General features: G+C 34.8%; 1 protein-coding gene across 7 annotated transcripts in view; it reads right to left on the bottom strand.

Annotated features, from left to right (window-relative positions):
* Positions 1–2,667: 2,667 nt before the first annotated feature.
* DMXL1 (Dmx like 1) overlaps positions 2,668–17,080 on the bottom strand; it is a 127,927-nt gene continuing 113,514 nt past the window's right edge. For 2 of the 7 annotated variants that reach the window (XM_055431338.2, XM_055431339.2), the window contains exons 42-45: positions 16,517–16,608; positions 10,072–10,124; positions 6,942–7,159; positions 2,670–5,249 (exon numbers count right to left, since the gene is read on the bottom strand). In XM_055431338.2, coding sequence (XP_055287313.2) covers positions 5,025–5,249; positions 6,942–7,159; positions 10,072–10,124; positions 16,517–16,608 — 588 coding nt within the window. In that variant the 3' untranslated portion in view covers positions 2,670–5,024. Of the gene's footprint in view, positions 5,250–6,941; positions 7,160–10,071; positions 10,125–16,516; positions 16,609–17,080 lie in introns of all 7 variants that reach the window. The other 5 variants (XM_055431337.2, XM_055431340.2, XM_055431341.2 and 2 more) reach the window with 5 other exon arrangements.

Here is a 17,080-nt window from a genome sequence, read left to right as displayed (position 1 = left end):
AACCTCAGATATGCAGATGACACCACCCTTATGGCAGAAAGTGAAGAGGAACTCAAAGGCCTCTTGATGAAAGTGAAAGAGGAGAGTGAAAAGGTTTGCTTGAAGCTCAACATTCAGAAAACAAAGATCATGGCATCTGGTCCCATCACTTCATGGGAAATAGATGGAAAAACAGTGGAAACAGTGTCAGGCTTTATTTTTTGGGGCTCCAAAATCACTGCGGATGCTGACTGCAGCCATGAAAGTAAAAGACGCTTACTCCTTGGAAGGAAAGCTATGACCAACCTAGACAGTATATTAAAAAGCAGAGACATTACTTTGCCAACCAAGGTCCGTCTAGTCAAGGCTATGGTTTTACCCGTGGTCATGTATGGATGTGAGAGTTGGACTGTGAAGAAAGCTGATCGCCGAAGAATTGATGCTTTTGAACTGTGGTGCTGGAGAAGACTCTTGAGAGTCCCTTGGACTGCAAGGAGATCCAACCAGTCCATTCTAAAGGAGATCAATCCTGGGTGTTCATTGGAAGGACTGATGCTAAACCTGAAACTCCAATACTTTGGCCACCTCATGCGACGAGTTGACTCACTGGAAAAGACTCTGATGCTGGGAGGGATTGGGGGCGGGAGGAGAAGGGGACGACAGAGAATGAGATGGCTGGATGGCATCACCGACTCGATGGACATGAGTCTGAGTGAACTCCGGGAGTTGGTGATGGACAGGGAGGCCTGGCGTGCTGTGATTCATGGGGTCGCAAAGAGTTGGACACGACTGAGCGACTGAAGTGAACTGAACTGAAGGATCTCAAATGAAGGAAATGGTAAGCCACTCCAGTATTCTTGCCTGGAGAATTCCATGGACAGAGGAGCCTGGTGGGCTACAGTCCATGGGGTCACAAAGATACACAACTGAGTGACTCACACACACACAAGGGTCGCAAAGAGTCATACATGACTGAAGTGACTCAGCATGACACACAATAAGGCATTCCCACTGCGGAAAGAAATGGGTTATAACACCAAACTGTTTCTATCACCCATCATATTTGCAGTGAGAGAACATTAAGAAACTTTTCTTGTTCTAAGAAGCCTTGTGAAATAATGTCATACTCCAACTCTGCATCAGCTCCCTGAGTTACAGACCACAGATGTTCAGGTGACAACCAAGCAAGCAGAAGGGGGAAAAAAAGTCATGAAAAACTCCAAACGTTTAGCTTTGAAAATAACTAGCAAAAGCCATACACATTTTTAAGGCTGACAGGAACATTTAAGTAATCTAGATTCAACTTTTTTCAAGTACTCTGAAGGACAACATTGTAACTTTTCTACTAAAGTAACATCAAGCACCAAAAATATCTTTCAACAATCCAAAGAGGAATATTCCTAACACAAGACCACTTCACTCAACAAATCAGTTGTCAAAGTCCTATCTGGTATGAAAATATAGCTTTTCTTCACCAACACATACACAACTATTTCTGCTATCATGTTACCAAGCAGGGTTTAAAGGCATTTAGAAAAGTATTATCTCCTTCTTCCTTCCATGTTAGTCTTGCTTCACATGTATTCTTCTATACATATTTCTATGTCCCTATAATACATACTAAAACTAAAGACTAAAAAAATCTGAAACATAACACCTTTTACTTTGAAATTTTTTTCTCACCAACTTTTTTCAGATGAACTGATACAATTCTAACAATTTTTTGAGCAGAGAGAATATTCCGTTGTATGGATTACCAAAATTTATGTCACAATTTACACACAAATTAACATTTAGATTTCCAGTTTTCTTGCTCCACTAGATGTCTCAATAAACATCTGTATACATATAGTCTTATGCATAGCTTTTTATTGTAAAGAATAATCTCTCAAAAGATTGCTCAGTGAAAGTATGTTTTTCAGTCTTAATATATATCTATATGACTGTAGCAGTTTAGTTCTGCCAGCAATGTTTCACTGTGCTCACTTCCTTGCATCTTCACCAAACTGAAGCCACTTTTTTGACTTTATACTAATTCAATGGATGAACAGTGGTATCACATTGCTTTTTTTAAAAAAAACATTCTTTGAACTCTTAGTGAGGATGAACATATTTGTGCTTGGTGTGGTTATTTTTCCACTATTTATCATTTTAAAATTCTCTTTGTATTACGAGCATTAAAATTTCCCTATATACTATACATATACTTCTTGTCTACCTGTTCTTTGGATTGTGGTCTCTTGCAATATAACATTTAAGCTTTTTGTTTAGTAAAATATATCTTTCTGGGTTGCCAACACTGTTATGAAAAGATCATCACCACTTTAATGTTGTATAGGGATTTTCTTTAAGTAAGAATATCTCTGTACTTTGTTTTGATCGTTGAGACCAGTTGGAGAAATTCTGCAATGGTTTTATAAGAAAAATTTTTTAAAGGAGAAATGAATTGGAGCAAGACAAAGAGAGCAAGAAAGGATGATAGAATTGACTGTCCCATGATCCTCCATTTAAAAAAGAAAAAACCTACATTTTAGAAAATAAGGCTGGCAGTGTGGTTAATTCTTCTACCATTCCGTTCCGTTCCGTTCCGTCGCTCAGTCGTGTCCGACTCTTTGCGACCCCGTGGACTGTAGCCTACCAGGCTTCTCCGTCCATGGGATTCTCCAGGCAAGAATACTGGAGTGGGTTACCGTTTCCTTCTCCAGGGGATCTTCCCGACCCAGGGATCGAACCCGGGTCTCCCTCATTGGAGGCAGACGCTTTAACCTCTGAGCCACCAGGGAAGCCCTCTTCTACCATTACAAAGCCTAATTCTCAGAAAGCACACAATCTAAAAAAAAATGTAATTTGTTGTATCCACTCCATTAGTGTGGATGAAATTTTACATATATGTTCATCATTTTTTATTTAAGCATACATTCCAACTACCTTTACCATTTTATTCTCACCTTTTTTGTATAATGCCTATTCCTTAAGTTAAAAAGACTATAGAAAAGGAACAACAGGGAATCTGGGGAAATTATGTAATTCTTCCTACATCAACCAAATACAAATACAGAAATTCTATTTAAAATGTCACATATACTGAAATCAACTAAAGTGGCATAACTATTACTCAAAACAATAGCATGCTTTAAAAAAAAAGTCACTGCATGATTGTTTATTTAAAATATTATGACTCTGGATGTAAATACATATGGGCTTACATAATTTATTATTCATATAAACCCTCAATTAAAATGCTTAATTCTTCATCCACAATGTCTTTTCCCTAATAAGCATAATAATAAATTTTCTATCTCACTGAAAGTGTTTAAAGCCTTCTGAATCTTGATTCATGAAGAAATTACTGAAGAATAATTTAAGATTAACTACATCAAACAACAGTATCATTTCCAATGCTGTCACAGATTTCTCCATGGCAAAATAGTCACATATTGTTATTGCACAATTTATAGGTACAGGTTATTATGTGCACATAAACTCTCTATACAATAACAGTGTCTTCATTGCAACTTGCTTATTAACACATTTAAAATTATGAATTTACAAAATCTTTTAACAATATACTTTTAAAAGTATCCTGAGGATATTACAAAATTCATTTTACCAGCCCTTCATTTCTTTGCTCCATTTGACTCTTTAATTTCCAAGATAATAGTTGTCCATATTTTGTTACATAAAAATGTTCTATTAATGTTCCTATTAACAAAATATATTTAAGCTAAGTAGTATATAGTTGTTGCTTAAACACTTAGTCCCATTTGCCTCCAGTTCCTTGGTTAAAATCAAGTATTATCAAGTTTTCTATAATTCTGAATCAGAAAAGGTATAGCACAAAACAGACAGAAATAGGGTTAGCACATTTAAGTTAAAAGCATTGTGCATTTTTAATATTTTGGTCATACTTTTATAATAAAATAATATATTTTGGCAAAAAATAATAAAATATAAGGTTTAGTTTATTATCTATTAATGGTAGATCTGGCAGGTATTTTACATTTGTAAATACTATCTATTTAATTTGACTTTTCACATTTGTTTCTAAAAACACTGCTGTAAGTTTTTCAGAACTTTGAGACTAAAAGCACCTAAAAATAAGAAATAAAATAAAATTTAAGTAAAATGTATGGTGCCCAAAAATCCTTTGACAAATTTATAAGCTTAAGTGTCTCATTCATATATGCCACCACAGAAACACTACTGCCTGCTAAATCTAATCTGAGTCAATGCAATCTTAATAATCTTGGAAGTTTTCCTGAAATTTATTTGAAGATTATGATGAGAATTCAAAATTTAAAAAAAAAAGATGAAATAAACCAGTTGAAAAAAAAAGTTGTTATTCTGGTGGCAGTGCTGTTATGGCACAAAAACAAATGAAAAGACTAGCAGTATTCTCTTATACACACGCACACAGTGCACATAAGATGTGTAAGATATATTACATATATACACACGCCACACACATACAACTTGGGCTCCAGAGAGAAAACTGATGAAAACTCCACATAAGGAGCCATTTGACTCATTTATCACTGAAGTCCCAATGACAGTGTTAATGGAGATATTCATTATTTTTTGACCCTTGCCCAAATATCATTCTATCATTAATTAAGAGAGGAGTCTGAGATGTGGAAGTCTGAAAAAGGAAGTGAGAATGTGGTAAATTAAGTGATGACTGAGGTGCAACTGCCTTTACATAAAGAGTATTTTTACTGTGAAACAAATTCATGTAGACATGTCTGCAGAAGAACTTATCAACAAAACAAAACTCCTTTAACACTATGATATACTCATTATAACATACTATAAATATGTATTATTACAGCATTACTTACACATTCTACTTTAGGCAATGTAGTCTAATTCTGAATGACCTTGTTAATTTTTAAGGCATCAGTGCATCAAGGGCAAAGCTCCATAAAATAAATATGAAAACAAGAAAGCATTAGCTTATTTGGGGTACAGAGAATGATCACCATACATTATACGTGTTGGCCACTTCAAGGAATAGGTAATAAACCATACATCTTATTGTTAAAATGTTACAGCATAAATTTCACATCATTTTTCAACACTTCATTTAATGGGCTAAACTGATCTGGTAGTATTCTCATTTTCATTGTTCCATCAGCTCCACATGAAAAAATGTGATTTGCAGGCCCCGTCTCAATTTGCATCACTCCAGTTCCAATATTTCTGAAAATGGATTGCCGAGCATGTTCATTGATAAAGGTGTGAAGAAGACTAAAGGTGGAGAGACTCCAAATCTGAAATTACATCAAGGACAAAATAAAAATTGGGGTTGATGATTACCTTAAAACTCCAAGCAAAAGATTTAGGCCTGTCTTTGTGTACAAATAAGGAATTTCTAAAACAAAAATGGAGAAAAATCTGTGTAGGCCTACAGTCATAACATTTAGATTCTTGTATAAAGTGTTGCAATTTTCTAAATCTCTGAGATATTATTACATTCTTCAAAAGTTAATCCAGTAAGACAGGTAAGTATTTTAAACCCTTCATAGAGATGAGAAAACTTAGATACAAGAGGTTAGGTATGCAATGCTACAGAAACTTGTAATATTGTAGGAACTACAATGAAGATTTTTCTCTCTCAGCAAATATTCTGCTGTATAGCTATATAACTAGGGTAATTTTTTCTCCATAATGCACAGTATCCACCAGGGAATCAGAGCCACTGGAAAGAGGAAAGTGCCAAATACCTAAAGGCCTTCAGATCAGGCAAAAACTATATTCAAGTGGCAAGATAAATTATTACAATTTTCTGATGCTTTGACATCTCATTTAAAATAATTATATTTCTTTCTTTTCCCAGAGAAATTCATTAATTCACACTACTCTAGACATGAGTGTTAAAATTGTAACTCCTGAATACAACCTGGTATATTATGAAATCTTTTAACTTGATTAAATAATCAAACTCAGAATGAAAATACATACTAAAGAACTAATCTAACATCTAGCACATCTTATTCTAAACTAAGGAAAGTTCAAGTAAGAAACTAGCTTCAAACAAACAAAGAATTTTGTATGAAAACTGGTATATATATTTGATTTTAAGAAACACCTTTTTGAATTATACAATTCTAGTTAATTTTTTTCTGGCTGAGAATTATGAAAACAGTATGGAAGTCCTAACAAGTAACATAGTCCAACTTATTTGTACTAAGTCGTCTCACTAGCATTTAAATTAATGGATTCTAAGAAACTACACTTCCCCAGTGAGTTACTGACCATTAGAATAATCTGCTGACTAGTCTTACCCCTACAGATCCTTCAAAGTGGAGACAGGGAACCCTTCATCAAAACCACTATATCCGTGTTATAAAAGCGCACACTTCTGAGCCTTGGACTTACCAACTGGGTATTATGGGAGTGTAATCTAGCAACAGTATTTCTGGAGTGGGATTCATTTTTAACAAGGTGCTTAACATTTTTAACAAGCTGCTTAACATTCAAACTTCTAAGTTTGAAACAGTGGAGTTTCAGAAAGACTGTAATAAGCAGAGCTTGTCCAGGTACATCAGAATTCTTGAATCAGGCACTAAGTGGTTGGATGCTGATACTATGAATGACAAAATGGGGAGAAATCTGGATAAGGGAAATGTCAGTACATTTCACAGCACCTGAAACTGAATTCAGTAACTCTGAACACGGAGTCAAGACTAATATCTGAAATATGTTCATTTCCATATCCACAGAAAATCCAGTTCGTTTGTATGCATTTGTTAAGCACATTTGAAAACAACAGGAAAACAGGCAATTTTCAAGTTAAATATTATTTTATTTTATTCATTAAAAGATTTATTAAATAGCAATTAACCTTGTGGACTACAAAGGAGTCACTATTTCTATTATTTGAAGAGACAATATGATTAAAGATCCAAGGTTTCCAAAAATTTCCTTTCACATTGGAGATACTGTGGCATTACTATAATTACCTTTATGTTGCCTTCGGCAGATCCGGTAACAAAGTACTCTTCAGTAGGATCAATAGCGATGGCTTTAACAGGAGAATCATGGCTCTGGAAAAGTTGCCTCTGCTGTCGTTGCCGAAGGTCAAATACACATGTATAACCTTTTCTGCCACCTGATATTAGTAGCTGATGTTTTGGAGCATATGCCAAAACAGTGGCTCCACTATCATGACATGCAAAAGCTGAAAATTAAATAAAAATAAAAACTATATAACAGCATAAGAAACATACTCCCGGCTTTTGGCCAAGGTGGAATGCTAGACTCTATTTACTCTCCTGCCTAAAACAATGAAAATACCAAGTGATACATAAGAAACAACGGTATGAGACACTGGAAACTAAGCACTGAAGAAGAATGATCTCTGAGAAATGCGAAACAAACTAGGTGAGCCACACAACTGACCCAGCTTACTGCTTAGGATTTTCTGGCCATAGCATAAGAAAGGGGAATCCAGGTTGATTAGTGTTCCTGTTTTGACCAGCCAGAATGGGGAAAAAAAATCTTTTAATTCAGAAGGCATTGTACAGAGTACTGAGGAGGGTACTGACTCAATGAGGGGAGGTGTGTGTGTGTGTGCACATGTGTGTGCAAAACTTGCCCTGTACCAAACGTGGCTTTGATTCTGTTTAACACAATTCCCATCTCCACCCTCAACAAATCTGTTTCCAAGTAACTCAGTTCTGGAGAAAACCTCAAAAATATTTAAACAATACAAAAATAATCAGTACCTAAAATTTATAAAATTCACAATGTATCTAATAAAAAATGACCAGGCATGCAAAGAAGCACGCATAAAGACAAGAAAATCCATCAACTGAAACTAAACCAGAATTGACATAGATGACAGAAATACTAAATAAGGAAACTAAAAACCAATATAAGTATATTCCCCAAATCCTGGATTTTGTCTGGATTTAAATGTATACCTTAGGCAAATTATTTAACCTAAGTCTCAGTTTTATCATTTGTAAAAGAGACGATAACATCATCTGTCTAACAGTTATGCATGAGGATGAAACTAATTAATATATTCAAAGCATATACATTACCTGGCAAATACTAAGTACTCAACAAAATGTTATTAGTATTGTAAGAATCTAGATAAAACTAATCATATGAGGTTTTTTTTTTTAACTTTTCCAGCACTTTGAGATATAAACTTGCATAGAGTAAAATGCACAAATTCTAAGTGTACACCCTTGATGAATTCTGACAAATGGATACCTTTGTGTAAGCATTACTCAGAACAAAACAAAGAATGTGTTCATCATTCCAAAAAGCACCCTCAGGCCTTTCCTTTTCCCTCAAAAGCAATCACAATTCTGATTAGTATATACTCTTTTGTTCCTGCTTCTTTTCCTTTCAACATACATTTTAGGTGTTAACCTATGTTGTTCCATGGATCAGTGGGTCATGCATTTTAGTTCTGAATAGTATTCCATTACATAAATATACCATGTTATCCTGTTGGACATTTGTGTTATTTCCAGTTTTGGCTATTATAAATAAAGCTGCTAACAACATTCCTATACCAGTTTAATTGTGGACATGTGTTTTCATTTTTTGTGTAAAAATATATACTGTTAGGTCATGTTAGGTGCATGTGTAATTTTATTAAGAAATTGCTAAACAGTTTTCCAAAGAAGTTGTACTATTTCATACTTCTATCAGCAAATCATGAAGGTTCCAGTTTTTCCATATCCTCACCAACACTTGGTATTCTAGAATCTTTAATTTTGGCCATTTCAGTGTATAGAATAGTATGATAAATTATGGAGAATTTAGTTTGCATTTCCTTGATGACTAGAGATATTGAGCATCTTTTATATGGTTATTTGCTCTTCAGATATTGAGCAAAAGGATATATCATTTCTTTACTAGACTGTGTTTTTGTTGTTGTATCTAAATCTCATCACCAAACCTAAGGTCACTTAGATTTTCTCCTATATTTCCTTCTAGAAGTTTTACAGTTTTGTTTTTAAATGTGGGTCTATGATTCATTTTGAGCAAATTTTTGTGAAAGGGTTAAGATTTGTACCTGTGTTCATTATTCCACATAAAAGCACCCAAATGTTATAGCACTTTTTGTTGAAAGGACTATGTGCTTCCATTAAATTAACTTTATGCCATTATTAACGATGAGTCTACTAACTATGTGCAGGTCTATTTCTAGGCTCCCTAATGTATCTATTCTTAAGCCAGTACCACAATGGCTTGATTACTGTAGCTTTATAGTGATTCCTGAAATCAGGCAATATGAATATTCCAAGTTTCCAAGTATTCTAGGTCTGTGGCCCCTCTACATAAACTTTAGAGCCAGTTTGTTGACGTGTACAAAACAGACTGCTAGGGGTTTAATTAGAATTGCACTGAATCTATAAAGTTAGGAGGAAGTAACATCTTAACAATATCAAGTTTTACAGTTTGTGAACACAGACTATCTCTCCATTTATTTAGGTCTTTTATTTTTTTACCTTTTTTGTAGCTCTTCCCAACAGATGCCATACATAGATCTATGCTTCAGAATTACATTATTTTGGGTGCTATTTTAAATGGTGATTTTTTTTTTTTTAATTTCAACTTCCAATTGTTCATTCTTGGTGTAAAGGAAAGCAACTGACTTTAGTGTACTGATTTGGTATCCTGTGACTTTGCTATACCTGTACAAGAGTTCTAGCAGTTTGTTTTCCCCTATACTCTTTGGAGTTTTCTACACCATCATATAATATGTGAATAAACACAGTTTTATTTCTTCCCTTCCAATATGTATATCTTTAATTTCCTTTTCTTGTCTTATTGCTTTAGTTGTAACATCAAGTATGAAGTTGAGTAACAGTGGTGTGAGAGGACATAATACTATAACTGATATTCACAATGATGACCTATGGTTAATAGATTCAAAGTAAAAACAATTTTTATATTATCTATGTTCCACTGTCCATTAAAGTACAGTGAAGAGTTAATTACACATGTTTAACTTTTCTGCTTTCATACTTTGCTACCATGAGCAAAATAAATCTCACAAGCTACCAAATGTATCATTCTGAAAAATCCATTTAAAAATCACTTTTATAAAATGCTTTCAAAACTTACCATGGACTAAACTATTGGCAGGTGCTACAAGAGTGTCCCACAAACATATGTTTCTGGGAAAAAAAAAAAAGATTACTTCTTAAGTAACATAAAAAGTTGAAAACAAAGTAAAATGTTTCAAATTATATAATGATAAAGGGATCACTACAAAAGGAATATTATACATGTTAACATATACACACCCAGTACAGGAGCACCTATATAAAGTAAACAATAATAATGAATACACAAGGGAAGAAATTGATAATAATATAGTAACAGTATGGGACTTTAACACCTCACTGACACCAATGAACAAAAGATTCAGAGAGAAAGTCAGTAAGGCAATAGTGGTATTAAATGACAATAGATCAGTTGAACTTAAATGGTATGAATAAGATATTACATCCAAAAACAGCAGAATGCACATTCTTTTCAGGCATACGTGGAATGTTCTCTAGAATACTTCACATCCTAGGTCATAAAACAAGTGCCAACAAATTTAAGAGAATAGAAATTGTATCAAGCATTTTTCTCCCAATCACAAAGGAATGAAGCTACAAATAAACTCCAGAGAGAAAAACAGGAAAAACAAACAAACATGCGAACCAAACAACATGCTACTAAAAATGCAATGGGTCAATAACAAAATCAAAGTGTAAGTCAGAAAAGACCTTGAGACAAATGAAAATGGAAACACAATTTCTGAAAATCCACGGAATGCAGAAAGCAACTCTAAGAGGGAAGTTCACAGCAATAGAGGCATTCTCAAATAAACAACCCAACCTACCATCTACTTTTTCTTTTAGAAAAAGAACAAACAAAGCCAAAAGTCAGTAGAAGGAAGGAATTTTAACCAAGATTAGAGAGGAAATAAAATGGGGATTAAAAAATCCAACAGAAGCAATCAATGAAAACAAGGAGTGATTTTCTGAAAAGAAAACAAAATCAACAAACTTACTCAGGTTCATCAAGAAGATGACAGAGGACCCAAATAAACAATACAAGAAATGAAAAAGGAGAAATAACAACTGATACCACAGAGATACAAAGAATCGCATACGATGAACAGTTATATGCCCACAGACTGGACAGCCTATAAGGAATGGACCGGTTTCTAGAAATATACAGCCTGCCAAAAATGAATCAAGAAGAAACAGAAAATTTAAACAGACTGATCACTAGAAGTGAAAATCAATCTGGAAGGGGAAACAAAACAAAAACAACTTCCAGGCAACTGAGTGTCCAGGACCAGACATGGGAATTCTACTAAATATATGAAGAACTAATACTTATCCTTCTTAAACTATTCTAAAAAGCTGAAGAGAAGGGAACACTCCCAAATTGATTCTACGAGGCCATCATCACCTTCATTATCTTGATACCAAAACCAGACAAAGACACTATAAAAAAAGAAAATTAAGGCCAGTATCTTTGATAACTACAGAAACAAAAATCCTCAACAAAATATATTAACAAACCAAATTCAGCAATACATAAAAAGGATCGTACACCATGATCAAGCTGAATTAATTCTAAGGTCACAAGGATGGTTAGACATTTGCAAAGCAAAAAATATAATACATCACATAAAGACAAATATCAGATGATTATTTCAAAAGACACAGAAACTCTCTATTGAGTTGTCCATTCATGATAAAACCTTTCATCAAAGTGTGTAAAGAGGAAACAGTTCTTAACATAATTAAAGGCCACTTAAGACAAATCCACAACCAACATCATACTCAATAGTGAAAAGCTGGAAGCCTGCCACTAAATTAAGAAACAAGACAAGGATGTTCACTCTCTCCACTTTTATTTAACACGTTACTGGAAATCCTAGTTATAGCAAACAAGAAAAAGAAATAAAAGGTATCCAAACTGGAAGGGAAAAGGGAAAACTGTCACTATTTGCAGATGACATGATACAGAAAACCCTAAAATCTTCACCCCCCCAAAATTTAGAACTAATAAATAAATTCAGCAAGGTTGCAGGATATAAGATTATATATTAAAAATATGCTACACTTTCATATACTACTAACAAAATATAAGAAAAAGAAGGTGAAACACAACCCTACTTAAGATCACATCGATAAAAATAAATATTTAGGAATAAACATAACCAAGGAGGTGAAAGACCTATACTCTGAAAACTATACACCACTGATGAAGGAAACTGAAGATGATACAAAGAAATAGTAAGATAGCCTGTGCTCTTGAATTGGAAGAATTACTATTGTTAAAATGACCACACTACTCAAAGCAATCTACAGATTTAATGTAATCCCTATCAAAATACTCATGACATTTTTCCACAGAACTAGAACAAAATAACTACAAAAGACCCTGAGTTGTCAAAGTAATCTTAAGATATTAGACTAGAGCTGGAGAAATCACATGCCCTGACTTCAGACTACATTACAAAGCAACAGTCATCAAAACAGTGTGATACTGAGTTTCCAACTCACTGTGGCAAGCCACTGTTGACCTACACCACAGGAGACCCCTCAATACTAGCAAGCATGTATAATTCAGTTCAGTTCAGTTCAGTCACTCAGTCATGTCCGACTCTCCGCGACCCCATGAATCACAGAACGCCAGGCCTCCCTGTCCATCACTAACTCCCGGAGTTCACTCAAACTCATGTCCACAGAGTCGGTGATGCCATCCAGCCATCTCATTCTCTGTTGTCCCCTTCTTCTCCCGCCCCCAACCTTTCCTAATTAAATTCACATAATTTAATTCCCTCTACTGACGGAGGAGCCTGGTAGGCTGCAGTCCATGGGGTCGCTACGAGTCAGACATGACTGAGCGACTTCACTCTCACTTTTCACTTTCATGCATTGGAGAAGGAAATGGCAACCCACTCCAGTGTTCTTGCCTGGAGAATCCCAGGGATGGGGGAGCCTAGTGGGCTTCCGTCTATGGGGTCACACAGAGTCGGACACGACTGAAGTGACTTAATAGCAGCAGCAGCAGCACTGAAAGAGGTATCCAGATATAGAAGACTCATCTAGTAGTCAAAGACCTCAGGGAATATGGAGAATGGCTTGGAAATCACTTGCTCTGTAGGAAAGCCAGCTGCTATGTCATAAGGTCACTCAAGCAGCCCTTTAGAGAGACTCAAGTGGCAAGAAACTGAGGTCTCCTGGCAAGAGTCAGGGAAAAAAAGTTCTTGCCAGTAGCCCTGTGAATAAGCCATCTTGGAAGAAGATTCGCCAGCTCCAGTCAAGCTTTCAGATCATTACAGCCCCACTGACATCTTCACTGCAGCTTTAAGGAAAAGCCACTCAGCTAAGCCATTCCCAAATTCCTGTTCCACAGAGACTGTGAAACAATAAAACTGTGTTTCCAAATATCTTTTCCCATCATGTATCATGTGGCTTGTCTTTTCACTCACGTTAAGATGTGTTTTCTTTTTTAATAAACTGAAGTTCTTAATGTAAAAAACAAAAACAAAAGATAACCCAGTGTAGTACTGACATAAAAACTGACACATAGGTCAGTGGAACAGAATAAGAGACCCCAGAAATAAACCCAAGACTTATGGTCAATTAATCTATGACAGAGAAGTCAAGAATATACAATGGAGGAAAGACAGTTTTTTCAACAAGTGGTGGTGGAAAAACTGGACAGCAACGTGTAAAATAATGAGATTAGAACATTCCTCTTTACCATATACAAAAATAAACTCAAGACTGTTTAAAGTCCTAAATGGAAGAATGGAAAATCATAAAACTTCTAGAAGAGAACACTGGCAGCACACATAAATCATAGCTATATTTTCTTAGATCAGTCTCCTTAGGCAAAAAAGAAATAAAAATAAACCAATGGGACCTAATTAAACATAAAAGCTTTTGCAGAGCAAAGAAAATCATCAACAAAATGAAAAAATAATCTACTGAATGGGAGAAAAAGCAAACGATGTGGCTGATAAGGAGTTAACACCTAAAACAGACACACAGTTCATATAGCTCAATATAGTAAAAAAAATCTATTTAAAAAAAAGAGCAGAACAGGACTTCCCTGGTGGCTGAGTGTCTAAGATTCTGCGCTCCCAATGAAGGGGGCACAATTCAATCTCTGGTTGAGAATTGAGATCCTGCATACAGCACAGTACAGCCAAAAAACAAACAAAACTAAAACACAAAGCCACCAAAACAAACAAAAAAACCCCAAACATCAATCACAGCTGGGTATCTTAACTGGTTTCTGATTCAACCTGTTTTAAAAAAAATGAACAGAGTAACTCAATAGACAATTTCTCAAAGAAGACATATAGATGCCTAAAAGCATATGAAAAGATACTCAATATCACTAATTATTAGAGAAATGAAGATCAAAACAACAATGAGCAATCACCTCACACCTGTTAAGAGTGGTTATCAAAAAGTCTCCAATAAAAAAATGTTAGAGAGGGGCTTCCTTGGTGGTCTAGTGGCTAGGAATCTGCCTGCCAATGCAGAGGACTTAGGTTTGATTCTTGGTCCAGGAGGATCCCACATGCTCTGGGGCAAGTGAGCCTGTGTGCCACAACTAGTTTCCCCACACACCTAAAGACCACTTCTGAACAAAAGAAGCCACGGCAAAGAGAAGCTCATGCACTGCAACTAGAGAGCAGACCCTGCCCACTGCAACTAGAGAAACCCCGTGCAAAGCAACAAAGACCCAGCACAGTCCAAAGGTACATAAATCTAAAACAAAAAAAAAAGTTGGAGAGGATGAGGAGGAAAGGGAACACTTGTACACTGTTGGTGAAAATGTAAATTGGTACATCCACTATGGAGGTTCCTCAAAAAATCAAAAACAGAACTACCATGTGATCCACCAATTTCACTCATGGATATATAACTGGAAAAAATGAAAATACCCTTTTGAAAAGATACATACACCCCAACTTTCACAGAAGCACTTTATAATAGCCAAGAAATGGAAGCAACCCAAGTGCCTATCAACAGAACACTGGATTAAGAAGGTATGGGACACACACACACACAATATTACTCAGTCATAAAAAAGAATGAAATACTGCCATTTGCAGCAGTGTGGATGCACCCTGAGACTATTATGCTCAGTGAAGTAAGTTAGACAGAAAAGACAAATACTATATGATATCACAATGTGCAATCAAAAAAATAATACAAATGACTATGTATACAAAATAGAAACAGACTCACAGATATAGAAAACAAACTTGTTACCAAAGAGGAGAAGCTGGGGGAGTGACAAATTAGGAATATGGAATTAATAGATACAAACTAAAAAAAAAACAAAAGATACAAACTACCACATATATTATAAAATAGATAAGAAACAAGGATACATTGTATATAGCATACAATGTATGCTATAACAATTATCTTGTAAAAACCTAAACAGTATAATCTGCAAAAATACTGAATAATGATGCTATATGCCTCTAACTAACATAATGTTGTAAATCAAGTATACTCAATTAAAAAAAGTGTGTCTCATTCTAGCTCATCTGAATCTCACTCACACAGAAAGTTCTTAAATTTATAAGGCACCAAATACAAGTAACCAATATATTTATGTACGATTAATTTTTAGACAAAAATTTTAAAAACAGCTTCCAAAATGGAAAACTTCAGATTAAAATGTAATTACAAGGAATACTATATGAAATCTGAATACAGAAACTATTCTGTGTATTCACTGATTTTCTAAATAGTTCGATTGACATAAGAGGACACAAGGAATCTTGAGCAAAAAAAAACTTATTCCTACTAGAAAGGGAACAGCTTCTACTCCATTCTGTGAGTTACAAAGGAGGCATAAATATATATAAGAATTTCTATGAAAGATGGGTTGAAAACTCCATATTCCTAAAATTCCCACTCTGAGTTCAAAGAGAGGCCTCAGGACAAATATAAAAAGCTCAGCAACTTCAGAAGGCCTTAATCTCAAACTCAGCTCTATGCGGAAAGTCAAAAGTATGCATGGACGTGGAGAAACGAGATTTTTTTTTTTCTTTCCACATTTAAGTTTTTCGTTATTATACAACTAACATGTCTTTTGGAATTTCTTGTGTTCTGATTACAAAACTGATAATATTGGTCTCATAAGGCTATGGCAAGGGTTTAACTAAATAGCATGGCCAATAAAGAATACTTTTTTTTTTGCCTCAAGCTATCTTAACACATAGAAAATAATATGAAGAAAAACTCTTAGCAAAATCAAATTTTTTTTTCCTACACTGAAGTGTTAACATTATTAATAGAATACCAAAAATCCAGAAGGAATGGATTTTGTTTTTAATGTCACCAGAATTTCCTTAGTTTTACAATTAAAACACTAAAAGTGCTCTAGGAAACAAGTCTCTAATAAAATATTTAAAGGTGTAAGTGTGAAAACATTATTGAGATATAAGGACATCAAGCAATTTAAAAATAAAGCTTAGCTACATACACCACAAATTTCAATTTCAGTTATAATCTCTTACCTATTGTCAGTTGAAAGACCAGCTGTAGCTATTAGAGAGGAAGAACTAACGAAGACAAAATCATTGGCTGTTTTGTTATGACACTGCCAAGTCTGGAATGGTTATAAACAACAAACATTATTGCTATCACGAACAACTTTATAAGCAGGTAGATGCATTAATCAAAAAGTGATCATGTAATTTGTGGCTCACTTAATCGTGTTCTTTCCCCTACAAACTTCAAAAACGTTGTAAGAGTAATACCGAGAACTCTCATATACCCCTCACCCCAGTTCACCAAGGTTCACCATTTTGGCACATTTGTAAATTTGCCACCTCTCTCTCTCTTATCCACCCGCCTCTTCTCTCTCTCACACACACACATGCATACATACACTTTTCCTAAGCTACTTAAATAAGATGCATACATTATGAGCCTTTAAGAGGCCCTCTGCTTTTGTTCAACCAAAAGTTCAAGGGGAAACAAAAAGAGGTTAAGTTCAAATATTTTTCTTAGAAAACTTGTGAAAATATTTGTCTTAGAAGACAAAGACTAGAATTTCAGATGATCTCAGACTGAATTAT

This window comes from Moschus berezovskii, chromosome 8 (genome assembly GCF_049115385.1).
Source record: "Moschus berezovskii isolate FMDL1 chromosome 8, NW_MosBer_1.0, whole genome shotgun sequence".
NCBI classification, from domain to species: Eukaryota; Metazoa; Chordata; class Mammalia; order Artiodactyla; family Moschidae; genus Moschus; species Moschus berezovskii.
The sequence above is the reverse complement of the archived record's forward strand: the minus strand, read 5'-3'. Positions and strand labels throughout refer to the sequence as shown.